Source organism: Tetrahymena thermophila, assembly GCF_000189635.1.
Source record: "Tetrahymena thermophila SB210 genomic scaffold scf_8254422, whole genome shotgun sequence".
Taxonomy (NCBI): Eukaryota; Ciliophora; class Oligohymenophorea; order Hymenostomatida; family Tetrahymenidae; genus Tetrahymena; species Tetrahymena thermophila.
The window spans coordinates 300692-321135 of NW_002476204.1; the positions used below are offsets into that span (position 1 = coordinate 300692).

Here is a 20444-nt window from a genome sequence, read left to right on the forward strand (position 1 = left end):
TATTATATTTATTTATGACTATTAATTTTCAACTAGAATTTTAATTTACTACAATAATAATTATTTTTTTTTAAATAATTAACAAATCTTTCACAAATGTTTTATACATTTCCAAGAATCATTTAAAAAATTAAATCTCTACTTAAAAAATTTGTTAAAATAGTGCAATCCTTCATCTATATTTTAATTAATATACTAAAAAATAATTTTGATTATTTATTAATTACAAAATAGAGTTTATTTTTTTAAAATTATATTTTTTTTTTTGGGTAAGTTCAACATAAAATAAATATTTAAATTATTAATTTATCAGTAAAATGTGATTAATATGCAAAAAATTTGGTATTTTAAAATTAATAATTCATATCAGATATATTTATTTATATAGCTTAAAAATAATTCATTTTTAATTATTTATTCCAATTAGAATTTTCAAAAAAATGAATAAAGATAAAACTTAGGAGGAAATAGCAGCTGAAGAGCTAGCTAGTAAAATTGACTACACAGGTTTATTAAAAATTTTTCCATTTTTTCATCTAACAATCTTCTATAAAAAAAGGAAAGACTCCTACAAGAATTAAAAAAGAAATTTAATAATAGCTTTTCAATTAAGAAAAAAACATTATATTTGTAATAAATAAATATGAAAATATCTAAGTAGATTAAATTTATTTTTTACTAATAAAAGCGTCTTGAAGAATTAAAAGGTACCTTTGATAACATTCTGAATGAATTGGGAAATTTGGACAATAAATACAAAGATATTTAAGGAATTATTGACCATCAATCAACATAATTTAATAAATTGAGTTCTGATGTAGAACTGATAGAAAGTTAGAAAAAAGTAATTGAAACTAGAATGAAAAACTAGCAAAAACTCTAGGATACACTCAAAATTTTAATTTCTGGTTTATCTTTAAATGAAGATGAAAAAAAAACTTTAGAAAGACCTAGTTTTTCGTCTACTGAAGATTTGCGTAGAGCTGAAGATGTAGTAGAAAAGATAGGGAAATTTTTGCAGTTTTAAGTTGATTAATTTAGAAATGTAAAAATCTATTAAAATCAAGTTTAGTCTATGAATCAGGAGCTAAATAGTTTTATAAATATAGTAATTATATTTGCTAATCATTCTTTTATATAGTTATTTTATTTTCTTCAAAAAAGTTAAATTAGTAGAAATATATTTTATTCCTTATGCTTATTATTTTAAAAATATTAAGTTTTACAAAGATTTACAAGAAATAGCAAAGAAGAGTTCAGCTGCTTTATCTGAAGAAGGAGAAAGCAGGGAGGATAAAGGAACAGAAGCATACTTGAGTGCACTTGATATGAGTAATTTTAAATAGGCATTGATGAAGAGAAGAAGGTTGATCAAGAGTTTAATTCAAGCCAAAAATAACTCATCTGACTTCTTAAGTGATTTAATGTCAAAAATATAGAGAAGTATAAAATATATTGTTGACATGTGCAAGAAATAAATGAGGAAGAATTTAAAATACTAGTTGGATAGATCTCTAATCATAAAAAGTAAATGCAGCTATGTAGATAAGATCAATGCTAAAATTAGTTCGATTGTAAATGCTGAGAATATATCTCAACCTAATTCCCTTATGCAGTGGTTTTAAGATTTTATTAATTAGTTATCAGGTTAAATTGATTTGGATCTTAACTATTGGACAAAATATTTTTCCTTTGATCAAAAAAAATTCACCAAAGATGATTAAGAGATTTAATCCTTTATTAGCGAAGCATACTCTCCCCTATTTTTAATGGTAAATGAATTAGTCGAAGAAAGTATCCAAGCTAGTCCTATTAGTGCCTATTGCTTTTTAACATCTACTCTAAACTACTTAACTGCTAAGGAAAAAGATGAAGAAGAAGATGATGCAGACACAAAAACTGTAGTCTAAGATAGCAGATCTTCAGTTTATTCATACATTTCATCTAAATCAATATAGAAAAATCCAGAACTACCTATTGTTGATAATTCAGACACCCTTTCAACGATTAGTGGAGCGGGAAGAAAAGAATCGTTTAATGTGCCTGCTGGTGCTGTCAAAACAAAGATTATGGAAAACTTTTTACTTGACTTGAAAAAAGAATTAGAGAGTAGAAAGAAAACGATCGCTCATAGCTATTAAAAGTATTTATCAGATCACGATTACAAAGTGAAATATGCTCCTCCTTTTGACTAATCAATATATTTTTCAGTAAACAAAATAAAAAACTCTAATAATTTTATAACCTTTATTTAAAAATAAAGGATGCCTTCAGGTTAATGATTGACTTATTTGGACCATATATATCAACTTATTACTAAAAGGATTTATAAACATATGCTTCTTATTTTACATCGTAAGCCTATTTATTTATAACTCCAAAAACAATTTAAATAAATATAATTTTAGGTGGATTAAAGAGTAAAGTAAGAAATATGAAAAATATGAAAACATTAGAGTTATTACAAATATCTTCCCAGTCATGAATAAGTTAACAGGAAGCCAAATTTCTCAATACAAAGATGTGTATAAAAAGATTAACTCTGCATACAAAGAAAATCAATAAAATTATTGCATTGATTTATTTTGCTATCACTTCACTAAATTTTCTGTAAAAAATTCTTTAGAGAAGAAAATATTTAAAATTAGATTTTTTATTTTATATTTTAGGAAATGTGGTTTAAAATAAAATCTGTGAATCCATCTGATTTGGAGAGTGATAGTCAGTTCAATGCAGGAAAATTTGTTAAATCTGTTTAAAATACCTTTAGTCATGTAATTTTTTGCTAAATATTTCTTTTTAAAAATAAAATAAAAATATAAAATAGATTGAAAAAGAGCTAGATCCAATCTTAAAACGAATGAAGAAGCACTTTTGTAAAGACAACGAAATCATCCAAAGATAATTTGAAGCTTTAATTGTAACATTTATTTTCTGTTTCTAATTTTGTTAAATTTAATTTAACATTATTAAAAGGAGTATATAATAGAGCAATATACTGAAATAGAATAGCTATGCTGGAAGGCCTTAAAGATAAAAGTTACACCTAGTATATAGGAAGTATAAACAAATCTGTAAAAGAAACTAAATATTTTATTTAATTGAATTAAACATACTTTTATTTAATTTTATATTTATTCGAAGTATTACAATTTTCTGCTTGTGCTTTGTAAAAATCCTAAAAAACTTACAAAAATAATAAACTAACATCTTAATTAAATTTCTTTATATTACACTTTTTATATTTGACAATTTTAAATCAGTGTTTTTTGTGACTTTCAGATAGATTCGATTCTAATATTTGAAAGAGTAAATTTATTTTATTAATTAGAGTATACTTTTTAATAATGTTTACTTAAAATATTAATTTATGATAAAAGAGATTTCAATAATATTAAAAATATAAAATTAACTATTAAAAATAAATTTATCAAATAAATGCTAAAATCTAATTCAGAAACCCAACAAATTTAATTTTCAATTACAGGCATTGGTTATTAAAAATTCTTAACGAAAGGTAAATTATAAATCGTAATTAAGTGATATTTAGAATCTTTAATTAAATCCATAAAATTTTATATATTGGTGAAAATTATAATTAGTAATAAATTGTTACTATAAAACACTTGCTTAAAAATATTTACTAATTAAATTGATTTTCTTTTATTCAAATTCACCTTAATTCATTTTTATAAGATGATAGCTAACAATAATATTAATAATATAAAAGAGGATTCCGAAGAAATATTTATGAATAAATAAGAATTCAGAGATGTGTCTCACTAATCCCCAATTAATTTTTACAATATGAAAAATAAAAAGCGGATGTAGACTACTTTTTTTCCTAACCATAGAGCTAGCTCTAACCCAAACACAGAACGATAATAATTTACGCCCTTTATTATAGATTCTAACAATAATCAACAGCATTAAATTACTCCAAATAATTAAAGTACAACATTTTATCCAAGAAATAACTGTGATGCAAATATGACACAAATATTCAAAAGGCAGATTATTTCAAAAAATGTAAATAGGCAAATGCACTTAAAAAAAGGAGTCTAATTTAGAAATATAGCTTTAGATAAAATAGCTTAAAACGTTACCCAAGTTAACAATGAATCTGAAATACTAAAGATAACTCAAAAGAGAATTAATAATCAAAACTCTAGTCTTGATTAGTCTTCTGATGCTTTAAACTCTTAAGCTATAAACTCCTCTCTTATAATTTTTAATAGAAAAAAGGCAAATTTATTGAATGGCGGCTATTCAAATTTATCTAATTATAGCTAGATTCAGTATCCTAATTCATCTCTTGAATACAGTAGGGTTAGCTCTGGATCTAATGATGAAAATGTGAATAATATTTTGTTTATATCTACCGATACGTCAACTCAAATAACAAGTAGACAAAAAAAAAAAATTGCTAGCATTTAACCAATTAATAATTATGTAAGTTAACAAACCTCAAATAATGAAAAGAGTAGACCGACTCCTTTAGATATTTATAAAAACTAAAAGTTTCTAAATCAGTATGTTAATATGAACAACAGTAAACTATTTGACAAGTAAAATTAAAACAAATTAAACCTTTAAGAAAATTAAATATTACAAAACAATAAGAATTTCATAAGTTAAGATACATCTTTAAATGGTTATAGTAATTAAGCTCATTTCCAACCTTTTTATGATATGTAATTTTAAGAAGAACAAATAAATTCAAGTTTAAACAACTCTCCTATCTATACATAAAATTCTCTTCATGTTTAAAAAAGAAAATTAATTAATTATATAAGAAATCAATCAAATAATTTAAAATCTACAACAAAAAATCAAAGTCCAAACAATAGTCAAAACTAATATTAAAGTGGTTCTGTAAAAAACACTGAAGAAATACCTGAACAAAAATATAATAATAACTCAAATCTTAAAATAAATGAAAATATTCCATTATAAAATACTGGTTTTCAAACAATAAAATAAAGAGCCCTCTCCCCCAAAGATGCTTTGGTTAAAATAAAAAATAAATAAAATATATAGGAAATATGCCTAACATTCAAAAAAGAAGAATAAGCAATCTAAAAATAATAACCAATAGTGAATCCTTAATTATCTCTAAAAACTGACATAATAAGAAAACTTCAAAGTAACTCTGAAAGAAAAAAATCTAGCAGAGTAATTAATTCAAGAGGCTTTCCATATTAAATATAATTTGAATAAAAATCTTAAAAGTGTTAACTTGAAAATATTTATAATCTTGATAATGAACCATTAGAATCTTGGGGAGTTGAACATAGGCAAGAAACCCTATTTGGTATTGAGAATTTTACAACTCGTCATGATTATGAATAGTGATTTTTGCCAATAATAAAATATTAAATTTTTTCAATTTACTTTTTAAGTTAAAACTATATAAAAAAATTATTTATAAACAACAATTAAATCAATTAAAAACAATTAATTTACACTAAAAAAATAAAAATTTTTAAAGCATTCTTTGATGTAAACAAGATGTTATCTATAATATATAATTTTTATTTTAAAAATAATAAAAATACCTTTAAAAAAAATATTAATTCTATACTTAGTCTTATTTTCATGATATTAATGTGCTTCTTATAAGCTATAGATTTTCTATATATATTTTGATTTTAGAATAACCATGACATGATTATGAAAGGTTATTTTTTTAAATAATATATTGACTGGATAGTTTGCATATTAAATAAATAACACATAAAATTTTTAATCAAATTAACATTTTAATTATGAAAATATTCTTTGAGGCAAAAAAACAAAAATTGATAAGTAATGCGAAATTATTGTCTATAATAAAATTTAATACTTGTTAATAAGTTAACTCTATATTTAAATTTATTATTTGATGCCTTTATTTATGCATTTTAAGATTATTTTCAGAATAGAATTTATGTTTTTAAGGAGGTGATAATTATAAATAAATATATATATTATAATTATTATTATTATTATATAGGTAGAAATAAAAAAGTAGAATAAAAGTAAATTAAATTAAAATCTGATTATTGATAGATAGATAGATGCTCGATTTTGATTAAAAATAACTTAATTAGCCAAAAAATACCATTCCGTAACTAAAAAATAGTCTGAATGAAGCATAAATACTTAAATTTAAAGAATTAAAACAGAAAATTATTGATGAAGCTCATACTTTGTTATGCCCAAAAGATGTAACCAAATTCGAAAGATATACAGAAGACAATTAAGCTGTAAGACTTTTATGGGCTCAAGATTTCCACGTCGAAAAGGCTTTTGCTATGTGGTAAAAGTGGATTTCTTGGAGATTAAAGATTGGTGCAGATGATATAAAAGAAGAGGATATTGCATAAGAATACTAAAGAGGAAGAGCTTTTTGGCATGGTAAAGATAAGTAAAATAACCCCTGTTTAGTTGTTAAAGTGAAAAATCACATTCCTGGAGTATCATCAGACATAATGGTAAAATATGTTTTGTTCTTAATTGAAGAGGCAATCTAGAAATCTGAAGAAGCTGGTACTGGAATGATATCAATCATATGGGATAGAGAAGGATTTAGTATAAAAAATGTAGATTATAAGCTCTTTGAAACATTCAAGTCGCTGAATTAAATTATTTAAGATAACTATGCAGAGAGAATTTAAAAAGTTTATATTCTCTACCCAAATTGGTTCTTCAAAACTATTTATGCTCTTGTTAAGCCTTTTCTGACCGAAAGAACCAAATAAAAAGTACTTTTTGTTGACTAAATTGAAGATATGACCACTTATTTCGAACCTAGTGAACTATTGATTGAACACGGAGGAACTTCGCCTTACAAATTTAATTACTAATTTGAAAAAGTAAATAAATGCATATAAGATAATGAACTATAAAGCAACGAAGTTGATTATAATCTACTATCAAATAATTTTAATTGTATTGATGTTTAATCTGATTAAGAAACTAGAACGGCCTTGGAAACTGAGTGCAAAGTATGACCACTGATTTAGAATTTTTGATATATATAAAAACTATTATTATTTATTATTTATTTTTACTTTTACTGTTTATCATTTATCGAATTTATTTTACTGATATCAAATAAAAACCTATATATGTTTGCTTTTAAATTTATTTTAAAAATATCTTAATAAATGAGCTAGCAACCCATCAGTTTTGTATGTCGTTTCTTTCCCTTTTTACATTTAAGAAAGCCAAAAATTTTTGAATTTTAGTTAATATTTAAAAAAGATACCATTTCTTATTTACTGAAGAGATAATCAATGTCGATTAAAATAAATTTAAGTGTAAATTAAATAATAAGTAAAATATTTGAATGCATAAATATATATGTTACATGAACAAATTAAAATATTTGTTTTTTTCTCTAATACTACATCCAAAAGGTAATATCTTTGCGATTTTTATGAAGTATCTTTATGGTATCATATTTAAATGATAATTGTATTTTTAATATATTGTATGATAGTAATATTTAGATAAAGCTTTCTAGACTGCTTATTAATAAAGCTAATGTAAATAGTGAATTACTTGTATCAAGAAAATAAATTTAGATAGATAGAAAAGTTAGTTTATGAGTTTTAACATATCACCATGTATCTCTTTGTAGTACACCATAAAAATTTTTTGGGGATTGAGTAGACTTCATGCATGCAGGAATAATATAAATAAGATAAAGAGTGAAATCAAATTTACCTTTTAAAAAGCGTGCAGTAATAGGAATAAATAAAATAAATAAAAAACTGAGTTTTTATGGATAGATCTCAATCAATAGAACAGTTTAATTGAAATTAATAAAATAAAAATACAAACCAAACAAATAAATAAATAAACAATCAAAATTTTAAAGAAGATTAAGCAAGTTTTATAGCAGAAAGATGACAGAAGGGAGTGACTGGATATCTAAGAAAATAGATAAGTTCGTTGTCGTTAACAAAAAATTAGGTAAAGGTGCTTTTGGTACAGTATTTAGAGGCTTTTGCGAAGACGATGAGAACAAGCTAGTAGCTGCTAAGCAAATCCCAATCAAAAATATTTCTAACTCTGATAAAATGATCAAATTAATTAAAAGAGAAATCAACAACTTATAGAAACTTGATAGTAAATGTAATGTCGTTTCTAATATTTTATTAACCTCAAAGTTATTTCTATCATAAAAACTACTTCAAAAATAAAATAAAATCCTATCAAAGCCACTTTTATTTATCCTCGATTTTTAACTCTTTTTTCTATAAGCCAAACAATAAATGTCGTTTTAGAATCTTACAAAAAATAAAAAAAATGTTTTTTTTGTAAAAGAGTGTCATTCATAATAAAAAATATTAAAAATCTGTTTAAACTTAAACCTTAAATTTTTGCTAACATCAAAATAATCACTTTGACAAAACATTAAGCTTATTTTTTTTAAAATTATATTTTTTTAAAACTAGATATTGTCAAGCTATATGATGTTTCTCGTACCCCTAACAATCTTTACATGTTTTTGGAGTATTGCATGGATGGAGACTTAAAAGAATACTTAAAAAAGAAGAAAGGTGGTATGTTAAGTGAGCCAGAAGCGATTAAATTCTTCAAGCACATTGTTGAAGGATTTAAAGAACTTTAAAAGCATTAGATTATTCATAGAGATATAAAGCCTGCAAACATTATGCTAAGTGGTGGTCGTGCAAAGATTTCTGATTTCGGCTTTTCACGTTAACTTGAAGTCGATAATTAAGCTTACATGACACTTTTAGGTTCTCCTCTCTATATGTCTCCACAAATTTTAGAAGGAACAAAATTTTCATCTAAATGTGATGTTTGGAGTGTTGGTCTTGTCTTCTACGAAATGCTTTATGGAAAGACTCCTTGGATGGGTACTTCTCAAATAAACTTATTCAATAACATAAAAGAAAAACCTTTAGTTTTCCCTTCTGATCCTGTTAGAAGCGATAAGGTAAAGAGTTTAATCAAACGTATGCTACAATTCCGTGAAGAAGATAGAATTTCTTGGTAAGAAGTTTTCGATGATGAGTTAATTACAGGAGATCGTAAACTCCTCGAAGAGAGTGTTCGTTTAATTGAAATTAATAAGGATAATTTAGAGAAATCTATGATAGAAAACGGAGCTTATATTTAAACTAACTTAGTTGTTAATTACTTGAAGAATGTTGAGGAAGATAATGAAACAGAAAGTGATGAAAAAATATCAAATCAAGGTAAAGATACAGAATGCAATAATGAGTCAAAGTAGACTATCACAGAAGACAAGTATTAGTATGAAGAAAAGGCAGAATAGCTAGTAAAATAGCAAATAGACAATGAAAAAATGCGTAAAAACATCATGAAAGTTAACGAATATATTCTTTATGAGAGAAATGTTAGTTTCTTCTATAACTTTGTAATTCAAAAAATTATCAAGTCATTCAATTCCAACATACTTTCAATTAGCGGTGATCTCTACTTTCGTATTATCTTTGCAATATGTAAGTGTTAAAATATAAATTTGGAGCGTGTCAATCACATGCTTAAATCCTAAACAAGCGACTTTAATCCTTAATTGTGGAAAAATTACCAATAATCTCGTGAATTCATTAAAACCTAAAAGACCATAACCTAGGATATTTACCACTCTAAGAAGTTTTTCTAAGAATTACTTAAAAAGACATCTGAAGTAGTAGAAAATTCCCTAAAAAAAGACCCTTCAAAAGAAAGTTTAAAGAAATTTTAAGAAGTCATGAATGACAAGTTAACATAAGATTCTAATTTCAAATAGGTTTATTAGCAAACACTAGCAGAATTATTGAATAACTTGAAGTAATTAGCTCCTTCAACTAATAAAAAGGATATACTGATCATCATTCGTTATATTATGGTATGTCAAAATCCATATAGCGAATTTAACAATTCCGATTTCGACTTCAATAAATTCTACGAAGAAATCGATAACTGCCAATTAGACTCACTTCGTGAGGAGATCATTAAGAAGTTAAATTCAATTAGTTAGTGAATGGTTTATTTGCATTAAGAAAAACGAAATTTAAAAAATAAACAATTTATTCTTAATAATTTTCATATGTTATTATTACATTTTTTATTTCATTTAATATTTTTCAAATTGTTATTCATTGTTTTTCAAAATGTATATTTTAATAAAATTGAAGTATCTATCTGCATAACTGCTAATTTTATTACTAAAACTTATTACCTTACTTAAATTAAATTTTATTTTTCCAACAAATCATTATTAATTAATATTTGCTTAAATAGTAATACTTCTGTAATTATAAATTATTTAACAAATCTATTTACAAAAAAAAGGAACCGTAAAGGTAAAAATATTTGATTAGGATGAATATTCAATATTTTAATTAAATTCTAAAATCATCTAAAAATTATTAATGTGCAGCCATTAAATTAATTAATTAAGAATATTTAATTTTATTTTTTTCAAATAATTTTTACAGCAAAAATAATTTAAAATTTATAAAATGAAAAAGAAAATTTAGAAAACAAAAAATTTATGCAAAGGTTTTTTTGATAAAATTTGGCAAAATAAAGTTTTTAAAAATGTTTTATTTATTTAGATTTATAAGCAAAACTTAAAATTTAGTTTTTAAAAAAATAAAATTAATATATTCGATGGGTCTACTTCCTTTTTATGTTTTTTTTTTTTGAAATATAAAAGCTTTTAGTATTGAAAGAGATAAATTAAAAAATTTTAAGTATTGAAGTATAAAATTTTAGATTTACAAAATATAATGGCAAATAATTAGTATTAAATAATTTTCAGCCAACCATTTACAATTTATTAAATGAAAAATGCATAATGAGAAAACAAATAAATAAAATTAGCAGTAAAAATTATTAGAGATGCAAAGCTTTTTTTATTTAATTATTAAATAGCATTGGTATCCTTGTAAATTAATTAGGTATTACCTTTTAATATTAGCTAAAAAAAATATAAATAATCTATGGTGATTGATATGTACTTGATAATTTATTTGAAATATTATCAATGTAGTTTATCTTTTTTAATTATTAATTTGTTTTATATATAAAATTAATTATTAACTCATAATATCATAAGTAATATATATTATTTAGTATTTAATATTTGGTAGTTCAGGCAATCATAAATAGATTGATTGATTATAAATACATCCAATCACTGAAAACTGTTGAATTAAATAAAGGCAAAAAAAGGAACAAGTTGTTATTTAACGAAAGTAAACTATTTCAATAAAGAAATATATAGGAAAGGAGATCTGTCTTAGATTTTTAAACAAAGTCAAAATTTAGGATATATTTTAAAAGAAAAGGCTATTTTTTTGCTTATAAAGTAGGCTGAATATTTTTACTTACTCATACTGCAGTTAACAAAAATACATTTAGTTTTTTTTAGATTGAATCTGCTGAGAATTTATTATTATTTATTAAATATTTGATTATGGATCAAAATTAATCTCCTAACTAAAGAAGGATTTTATCTCCTTCTCCTACTCGAAGTATGTCGCCAACTTCTTAGAATTAAATTCCTATGAATTCTTCACCAAAAACATAAATGAATTAAGCCAAATCTAATATAGAAAAAGCAACTAAACCTCTTTTTAATATTCTTCGTAAGATGATGGATGATTTAGGAAAATAGATTAGCCAAGCAAGTTAGAATGATTAAGTTATTTCAATATCCGATCTTCAAAACTAAAGTTTAACAGTATATACATTTTAATATTAAAATTAAGCTTTTGAAGTATTGATAAATGCCTCAATTTTTTAGAATTTCAATTAAGAAATTTAAAATTCTTTCATTTTCATTACAACTTTTATCTAACTCCTTCTATATTTTACAGGAATATTAAAGACAGTTTGAAAATTTTTGTTATTAGCTCATGAAGTTTACTCTAGAATATTCATTTACAGACAACGAAATCAAAATACCTTTAAATGGAAATTTGAAGGATGGAATAAAAAACAAGTTATTAGTATATTTACACCATATAAAATAGCATATTTAATTGAAAAAAAAGAGCAGTCTTAAAGTGTTAATGAATAAGCTCTTTTCTGCTGAATAAAATAAAATGGGTTATGATTTTGCTGATTCTGATGATGAAGGATTTTTTGATGGGTAATCAGAAAAGGAGTCTATTATGACCGAGTCATAAATATAGCTAATCAAAATAAGCAATGTAAAAAATGAGTTTATATTAATTTGTGTGTGTTTATTTGTAACTTAGGAAGGAGACTTTTATTTTATTGCTAAAATTGAAGTAAATATCGATTAAATTAATTAATTAATTGCTTTAATAATTAGAGACAAAGTTCTATGAATTTTGATGATGATTTTGAGAATTCTGGTCCTTTAAAAAAAAAATTAAATGAAGCAATCCAAAAGATTAAAGATTTAGAATTTAAGCTCAAAAATAGAGAAGAGACCGTTCAAGTATTAACTACTGGTTATGTAAAAGATATTTAGCATATGAAGGAAATGCTTTTTAGATAAGCTAATTTGGAGGATTTGGAGTTTTATGAAGTCCAATATTTTGATAGCTCAAGCATTATTGATGAAAAAACTCGTTTGATCCTCAATGACAAGCTTAAGGATTTGAAAATTTAATTTGATAAAAAAACATAAGATCTCATCAAAAAAATAATTGTATTAAGTAACGAAGTTGAAAGACTGAAAAAACTAGCCAACGTAGGAGGAGGATCTGGTGATTAGGGAATAGTTGAAGCAGTAAAGAAAGTATTTGTCTTGGAAGAAAGCCCATACAAAATATGGAAAGTTATCTAAGATATTAAAGGAAATTAATTCTTTTTCAATGTTTTCGAGTAACAGAGACCAGAATATGGTATCAATTACAAAGAAGTTAACAAAATGTTAATGAATAAAAAGGTGTATGAAAAAGAATATAATGATTATAAATCTTAAATTGATGATTAAATGTGTAATTTGATAAGTAAGACCTCTTCAAGGCTATAAGATTTTGAATAAGAGTTGTAAGAGAAGGACAGAATTATAGAAGAACTTAACTAGCAGTTAAGTAGTAAGATAGAGGAAGATAAATAGTAATATGTAAAGCATATGCAAGAAATTTTAACCTAAAAAGAAATAGAATGTAAATTATTTTTCATAAAATGCTTATGAATATTCATTCTCAGCAATATCAATAACGATGATTTAATTTTTCATTAAAAGAGACTAAATAATTAATAAAGAAAATTAATCTTAAAAAAATTTATTTTACAACAAAATTTTATTAGTCAAGAAATAAATAATGTTTATTGAGTTTTTGATTGATAATTAAAGAATTAGATTATTTATATTTGTCTTGATAGATAATTAGCATCGTTAATTTTTAATTTAAAATATTCTTAGCAGTAAATTAACTAATTTTTTTACAATAGAGTATGATAAGCACGAAAGGTAAAAATAAGATTACATAAGTTAATATGAATAGGAAGAGTTGGAAAAAGATAGACTTAGAAGTGTGTGGCTGAGATGGGCTTGTGTTAATAGGTTGTTAAAAGCTTCAAAAGTAGATAATACAGAATAATTAAAGACTGAAATTCGTAAAATACTATTTAATAACTCTATTCAAATTGAAGCTGAATAAAGAGTTTAGAAAGAAATAGAAAACTTAAAGACAGAAAATAAAAATTTATAAACCTAAATCGATCAATTTAATCTTGAAAAAATAGTGATAAATCAAGATGTTCAATCTTACACTGATAGAATTAAGTAAATATAAGGAAAGTTATAATAATAAGCAGTGTATATAGAAACGTTAAAGAATGAAAATGCTGAATTGAGCACTAAAAAATCTATATTAGATTTAGCACTTAAGCAAGTATACAACAAAATAGGTAAGTTAAAAATAATTATTTGGAAATTTATCTTTTTTTATAATCAAAAAGGCATGAAACTTACTGATTAGCAATTTGAGGATCTCGATCTTGATAATGAAAAGAAACTTTCCACTAAAGAGTTTATGAAAAAGATAAAAGGTGTGGATAAAAAGTAATTTAGAGCTATTCGAGAATCTCAGATTGCTCAAGAAAAAGTAAATAAAAATATTTTATTTTTTACTTTTATTAAATAAAATCATAATTAAAATTAATTTAGATAGTTGAAGCTAAAAATGTTATGTTTGAATAAGAACTGATTAAGAATTAAGAAGTCTAAACTACAACTTTTGGCGTTAATACTAAGTTTGAAGATTTTATGAAATAACTTGAACAAGATTTAGAGGATTTAGGAAAAGAAGAAGATATTGAAAAACTTAAATCTCAAATCAGTGAATAAAAAGAAGAAAATTAAAATCAATAAAATGATGAAGAAAATGAATAAATTTAAGGGGCAAAAGATGCGAAAAATATAGAAACGTCTGACTAATAAACACAAACGGAGTTATTGCAATAGGAAATTCAAGAATATCTTCTTAAAATTGATGAGCTAAAAGAAGAAAATTACAATTTGAGAGAAGAAATTGAAAAATTCTCTAATGAAAACAAAGAAATTACTTTGTAAATAGAAGATGTTAAAAATTAGAGAGATTAAGCTGAAAAGAAGCTTAGAGACACTCTTGGTTAGGAAGGATTTAAAAATAATTTGCAAAATCAAAATAAATAGTAATCAGGAGGTTCTAATTAATAATTAGCATAAGGCTATTCAGCAAATAACGAAAGCTCTCATTAGTAAAGAGGTAGTATAGTCAACCAGAGTAATTAATCAAGTGCCTTTAACACTCCAAGAAAAAGCCTTTAAAATAGTCATACAAAAATTAATTATAAGAAAGACCAAGAAACTTAAGGAAATACTCATAGAAATGCTATTAAAGAAGAAGGAAGCTAATCATAAGGAATTAAAAATAATAATCCTTCAAACAAAAAAATAACCAAAGCCTCCAATAGTAAAATAATGAATGGAGGAGAAAGCTATACAAACTCCTCTAGAGATGCCATTAATTCGAATTCAAACAGTAACCCTAGTGCTATTGCACACACTTAAACTGTGTCTCATTAGCATTCTTAATCCATTAATTAAAGATAATCAATTTCAAAAGGAGATTAAGCTGGCATCATTAACTAGAGCATGCTAAATAAAAACGGTGCTAGTAATAGTAATAATATTATTAGAAACGAAAATGGGGATATTATATCTGTGACTAAATAAGATATTTAAGGAGATTTAACAGCTTAAAGGAGATTGTCTAACCCAGATTTTTTAAGCTAACAATAAAATGCTTATCAACCAGCTAATGAAGATAGATCAGATGAAGATGATTACTTTGAAGATTAACCTGATTATACCAATAGAGATGTATGTATTTTTTGCAATTAATACAAATTATTTTAAATTTATTTGTTTACTTTAGAATAGTGACGAAAAGCCTGCAGCAGGCAAATTAAATGAAAAGACTCTTAAACGTGAGCATGCAAACTAAAATACAAGGAAAAGAAAGTAAATTAATTTTTAGAAAGAATTCAATTAAATTTTAATAAATGTTTTCAGTAAAAAGAGAGTCTTTGAGAGATTATTCTAGGATTCTAAAGATAAGCAAGATAGAATGGATGAATTAAAAAGGCAACTTTAAAAACTAGAGACATTCCATTGGGAAGAAGTTCTTTCTATTCTTAATTTATATTCTAGTAAATTAGAAATTGAAAAAAAAGAGGAAATATTTAGTAAACTTTTTAAAAATAGAATAATTACATGAAGAATATAGATAATCACCTGAAGATTACATAAGACTTGAGTAAATTAAATCATAAATTAAATTATTTTACACTAATTTTCAATATTTATTTTATAAGACATAATAAAAGTCCTAGAGAAAGTCAGATAAATTAAATGAATTAAAGCTTTTTGCAAGGTAATGATATGAAAAGATTGAATATTAGATAAAATTACCCTGATATACAGGCATACACATAAAATAATAAATTCCCCTGCATTAATCCAAGCCCAATATAAGGAGGTCGTGCTGAGTACTACTTTAAAAGATAAAAGGATAATAGTTACTATAATATTAAAAATAGTACTTAAAATAATTAACAATTCATTTAAAATCCATAAATAAATGATAAGATTTAAGATGGTGATTTTAATGCTACTTTCACTGAACTAAATTAAGAAAACTATGAAAGAAGAAAATAATATCTAGAATAAGTCTTTGAATCATTTAGAAAGCACACAAACAGAATGCAATCAAGTAATAGAAAAGACCCAAATAGCGACATGAAGGTAGCTTTAAATGAATCATTGACTTCTTCTAGAAAGAAATCTCTCACACATGCAAGACCAAAAACAAGAGATGTTTCTAATTTTGAAGATAATTTGTACTCGTCAAATGTTAATAATCCAAATTATAACCACATCTAGCATTAATACAATACTCAAGCTGATTAACCATTGTTGTAGTCTAATTTATATGACGAGCCTTACAACCAATACAATTACAATCACAAATCTGAAGACCCTTTAAAGAAAAGTAATTAAAATTTTATTTAGTAGTAATTATTAATTAATACTAAAAATAAAAACATTAGTTGATTAACAGATCAAGAAGCTTAAACCCCTTTCTTAATAGTATAAGAGTTAAAACAATAACTAACAGCATATAACTCCATAAGACTCAGCAAGATTATAAAATAATATTTTGTAAGTTTTGATTTACTTATATTTTGTATTTAAAATAATTAAATAACAGAAAGGACAAATACACTTTACAAAAAGTAAGACAAGAAATTAACTCTGCTAATACTAGTTTAAATCCAAAGCATAGGTAAACAAACGGAGGAGAAAACAATGTTTTTCTACCTGAATCAATTTTAAATTTAGTTAAAAAGAGCAAATAGCAATAGAACACCTAAAATAATTAAAATTAATAATAACAATTTGAATTTCATCACTATTGATTAATTTTGTATAATAAATAAATAAATTTGCATGAATGATTAAAATTAGTAATAAATTAATATAAAATGAAGAAAAAAATTAAATAAACATGTCAATTGCTCTAACAATATTTTTGTAATTACCAAACACTATATTAAAAAATAAAATAATCTTCCTAATATCTATCTATCTATGTATTTATGTATATATTTATCCAAAATATTATTAATGAATTAATTCCAAAAATTAAGTTTTACTTTAAATTAATTGTTGTATAAAAACTTCTTATTATTTTAAAGAATTTATATAATGCAATTTCAACAAATAATAACAGAAAACTTAAATAAAATATTTGAAATTAAAAATATCAAATCAATTTTCATCACTATTAATTAATTTTGTTTGTTATTAAATACACGCATTATTATAAAGTCAATAATAGATTGATATTAAATGAAGAAAAAAATTGTAAAAAGTCCCAATTATTTTAATTTTGCTTTGTAAGTATCAAACGAAATTTTAAAAATAAAGAATTATATTTACTTAATATTTATCTCCTAATTTTTGTTTTCTATATACTTATCTGATATTTCATTTATTATTAAATTCTAAAAAAACAAGGTTTACTATCAAATTTTCATTACAAAACTTCTTTTAATTTCAAAAAATTCTTTAAGTAACAAATAACAAAAATGTTTTTTTCTAAACGAATATTAATTTATATTTATTTAAAATAAGATATACAAAGAAAAAAGAAAATAAATGAAGATGAAACAAAACATTTTTCTTATTTATATTTTTATTTAATTTATAATATAAATAAATATATTGAATAAATTAGACAATGATAATTAATTAATTAATAAATCTATTAATAGGTACATTAAAATTTGCATAAATAACTTTATTAATAATTAAATTAATTTATATGCTTATTATTTTAATCATTGTGATTTGAATAGGGTACAGGGTGCTAATTCTTTTCTATAATCTGCTTCTATAGTTGTGATAAAGTATGCCATAGCTCCTATTCCACCTATGACTAACAAATAAGATAATTTTTGTAAAATTAAAAGCTTATTATTATCTGTGTGAACATATGTAAAAGTAATTACTAAACCAAGGAAATAGCTAAATGGTAAGTTTATAGAATCAGATTCGTCATCTAATAAGAAAAGCATAAATGCAGCTATTATTATCCAAGCAAAATTTTTAACATGAGTTTTTCTATTTTCACCCATATAAGAATAGTGTTCTATCATATAAATTGTATTCATACCATACAACCCATAAATGCTTGCACTAGCTCCTGCATAAACCTTTTGTGTTTTAAAAAGCATTCCAAAGAAGTTTCCTATAACACCAACAAAAAAGAAAGTGAATAGATATTTCTTTCCTCCATAATAATTTTCACAAACAAACCCAAAAATCATCGAAGTGAAGATATTCATAAATAGTTGAATAACATCATCATATGTTAGCAAGCTTAAAAAGAGGCGATGATACTGATAATTCTAAGTTAATGCAGGAGTGTATCTTCCTCCTAATTCATAAGCAGCACATTCTCCTAAAGTTAGACATTTTGATTGTCTTATCTACTATTCAGTATAATATTAAGGACAAGATTAAACTTTAGTTCTGTCAATGATATATTAAACATGGATATATAAAATGATGGACCCTATTACTTAAATTAATATTAAAAAGCAGGTCCAAGATTTTATTGAAAACGAAGGAAACAGGGTTAGTAAAACACTTTCTCCGTGTTATGCGCTCTACAATCCTTAAGAATCAAATTCTCTCTCATCTTCATCCTCAAATTTATTATGTCCTTATTCTTTCAAAGCCTTCTCTCTTTTTTATTGCTTTGTCATTTTAAATCTCTTTTCAAGATCAGAGGGCTCTTCAACCTATTTGTTCTCTTCAGATGCTAGTTCTATATCCTTAAGAACATCCTTATCCTTTTATTAACTATCTGCTGTAGACATTTTATTTATTTGATTTTATATTAATTTCAAAATTAGTATTATTTACTTTTTAGATTTAAATAAAAAGGGTTTTGTTAAAGTAATAACTGGAATTAAAAATTTTAAGAGTCTGTTCAAACAGTTAAAATCAATTATTTAAAATAAATAAAAATCAAAGAAGTTAAATATAAATCTTATTTTCTGTTATTAATTTTTTAATTTTTATTTCATCGTTCATTTTATTTTTTAATTCATAATTATTTTTTATTAAGAGTTTTTTTTATTATTATTTTGTAATGATTAAATATGTTTTATTTTATTTTATTTATTAAGTTAATTTTATTAGAATTGTTTTAATTTTTATTCAATATTTTTTTATTCTATTTTTATTTTTTATTTTATTTTAATTTGTATCTTCTAAATTAGTACCTAAAATCAATAATTCTCAATTGGCATAAATCGTTTACTATAAAAATATATTCATTTTAAAATTGGAGAAAAGAATTTTATGTGATGATTCTATCATTAAGATTTTTTTATTTATATTTGAAGACGCAAAGGTCTTGAATATGTAATTTGTTGACGAAGAAGCTTAGAATTTTTGTTTAATCGATTGTTATTATTATTAATCATAATAAATAACATTTTTAAAAACTTATATTATGATTGCTATAGCTTTGTATAAATAAGTACTGAGTACATTATTTAACTGCAAATGGAACATCCTTAGGATGCGAAGCTATAATTGCAATATAATATGTTTCCTGTTAGCTTTAAAAAATTATCTTCACTGTGCTTCTTTGACTTCCGGCATAATTACAAAATTCAAGTTTTGATTTTTTTTTTTTTTGTTTTCTTATTTTTTTTAATTTAATAATTTTTTTAATTTTTCAAATTTGCAGTGGATTTTAACTGAAATTCAAGTAAATCAGAAAATTGAAAAATTAATTCTTTCATGTGAAATTTTATTTTCTTCACAAAAAAGTGAATATCTATCTTTTGTTTTAAATTATCTCTAAAATAAAATACATTTTTATAAATTAAAGAATAATCTTTTAGTACTTGATAAAAATTATTTTGAATAAAAGAAACATAATTTCATATATTAAATTATATCAATAATAAAGTATCTATTTAAAAAATTAATGAATAATCTTTTAGTTTTTAGATTAAAATTATTCTAAATAAAAGAAATAAAATTTCATATATTAAATTTCTATTTTTAAAATAAAAGTATATTTTTAAGTAATTAGATAAAAATTATTTTAAATAAAAGAAATAAAATTTCATGTATTAAATTTCTATTTTTAAAATTATAGAATATTTTTAAGTAATTAGATAAAAATTGTTTTAAATAAAAGAAATAAAATTACATATTAAATTTTTATTTAATTTAAATTCTTTTTCAAGAAATAATATTTTTTGTATTATTTATTGTTTTATATATGTAAATTATTTTAAATTAAAAATTCTTATGTAGAATATTTAAAAAAAAGAAAATAACACTTGACTGATAAAAAACAAAATTTAATGTTTGTTAATTAGGGGTTGGGGTTGGGGTTGGGGTTGGGGTTGGGGTT

General features: G+C 23.2%; 6 protein-coding genes across 6 annotated transcripts; all 6 read left to right on the top strand. All coding sequences in view use genetic code 6, as the record gives it.

Annotated features, from left to right (window-relative positions):
- Positions 1-440: 440 nt before the first annotated feature.
- On the top strand, positions 441-3105 carry TTHERM_00691920 (exocyst complex component Sec3; the record flags this gene model as incomplete). The annotated part of the gene is made up of 9 exons (XM_001032157.2): positions 441-507; positions 560-630; positions 689-1108; positions 1221-2210; positions 2264-2355; positions 2409-2610; positions 2670-2774; positions 2828-2920; positions 2977-3105. 9 exons carry the CDS (start codon positions 441-443, stop codon positions 3103-3105), a joined length of 2169 nt encoding a protein of 722 aa, XP_001032157.2.
- A 333-nt stretch (positions 3106-3438) lies between these two features.
- Positions 3439-5355, top strand: TTHERM_000691929 (hypothetical protein; the record flags this gene model as incomplete). The annotated part of the gene is made up of 2 exons (XM_012799832.1): positions 3439-3517; positions 3731-5355. The coding sequence occupies 2 exons, from the start codon at positions 3439-3441 to the stop codon at positions 5353-5355; spliced, it is 1704 nt and encodes a 567-aa protein (XP_012655286.1).
- Positions 5356-6059: 704 nt separating this feature from the next.
- On the top strand, positions 6060-6995 carry TTHERM_00691930 (divergent CRAL/TRIO domain protein; the record flags this gene model as incomplete). The annotated part of the gene is made up of 1 exon (XM_001032158.3): positions 6060-6995. One exon carries the CDS (start codon positions 6060-6062, stop codon positions 6993-6995), a length of 936 nt encoding a protein of 311 aa, XP_001032158.1.
- A 900-nt stretch (positions 6996-7895) lies between these two features.
- Positions 7896-10006, top strand: TTHERM_00691940 (dual-specificity kinase domain protein; the record flags this gene model as incomplete). Its single annotated transcript, XM_001032159.3, has 2 exons — positions 7896-8124; positions 8448-10006. 2 exons carry the CDS (start codon positions 7896-7898, stop codon positions 10004-10006), a joined length of 1788 nt encoding a protein of 595 aa, XP_001032159.1.
- A 1440-nt stretch (positions 10007-11446) lies between these two features.
- On the top strand, positions 11447-16917 carry TTHERM_00691950 (hypothetical protein; the record flags this gene model as incomplete). Its single annotated transcript, XM_001032160.2, has 12 exons — positions 11447-11713; positions 11850-12185; positions 12311-13115; positions 13405-13863; positions 13915-14060; positions 14123-15319; positions 15375-15460; positions 15512-15648; positions 15704-15755; positions 15814-16490; positions 16549-16660; positions 16710-16917. 12 exons carry the CDS (start codon positions 11447-11449, stop codon positions 16915-16917), a joined length of 4482 nt encoding a protein of 1493 aa, XP_001032160.2.
- Positions 16918-18665: 1748 nt separating this feature from the next.
- TTHERM_000691950 (transmembrane protein, putative) lies at positions 18666-19700 on the top strand (the record flags this gene model as incomplete). The annotated part of the gene is made up of 1 exon (XM_012799833.1): positions 18666-19700. The coding sequence occupies one exon, from the start codon at positions 18666-18668 to the stop codon at positions 19698-19700; it is 1035 nt and encodes a 344-aa protein (XP_012655287.1).
- Positions 19701-20444: the final 744 nt, after the last annotated feature.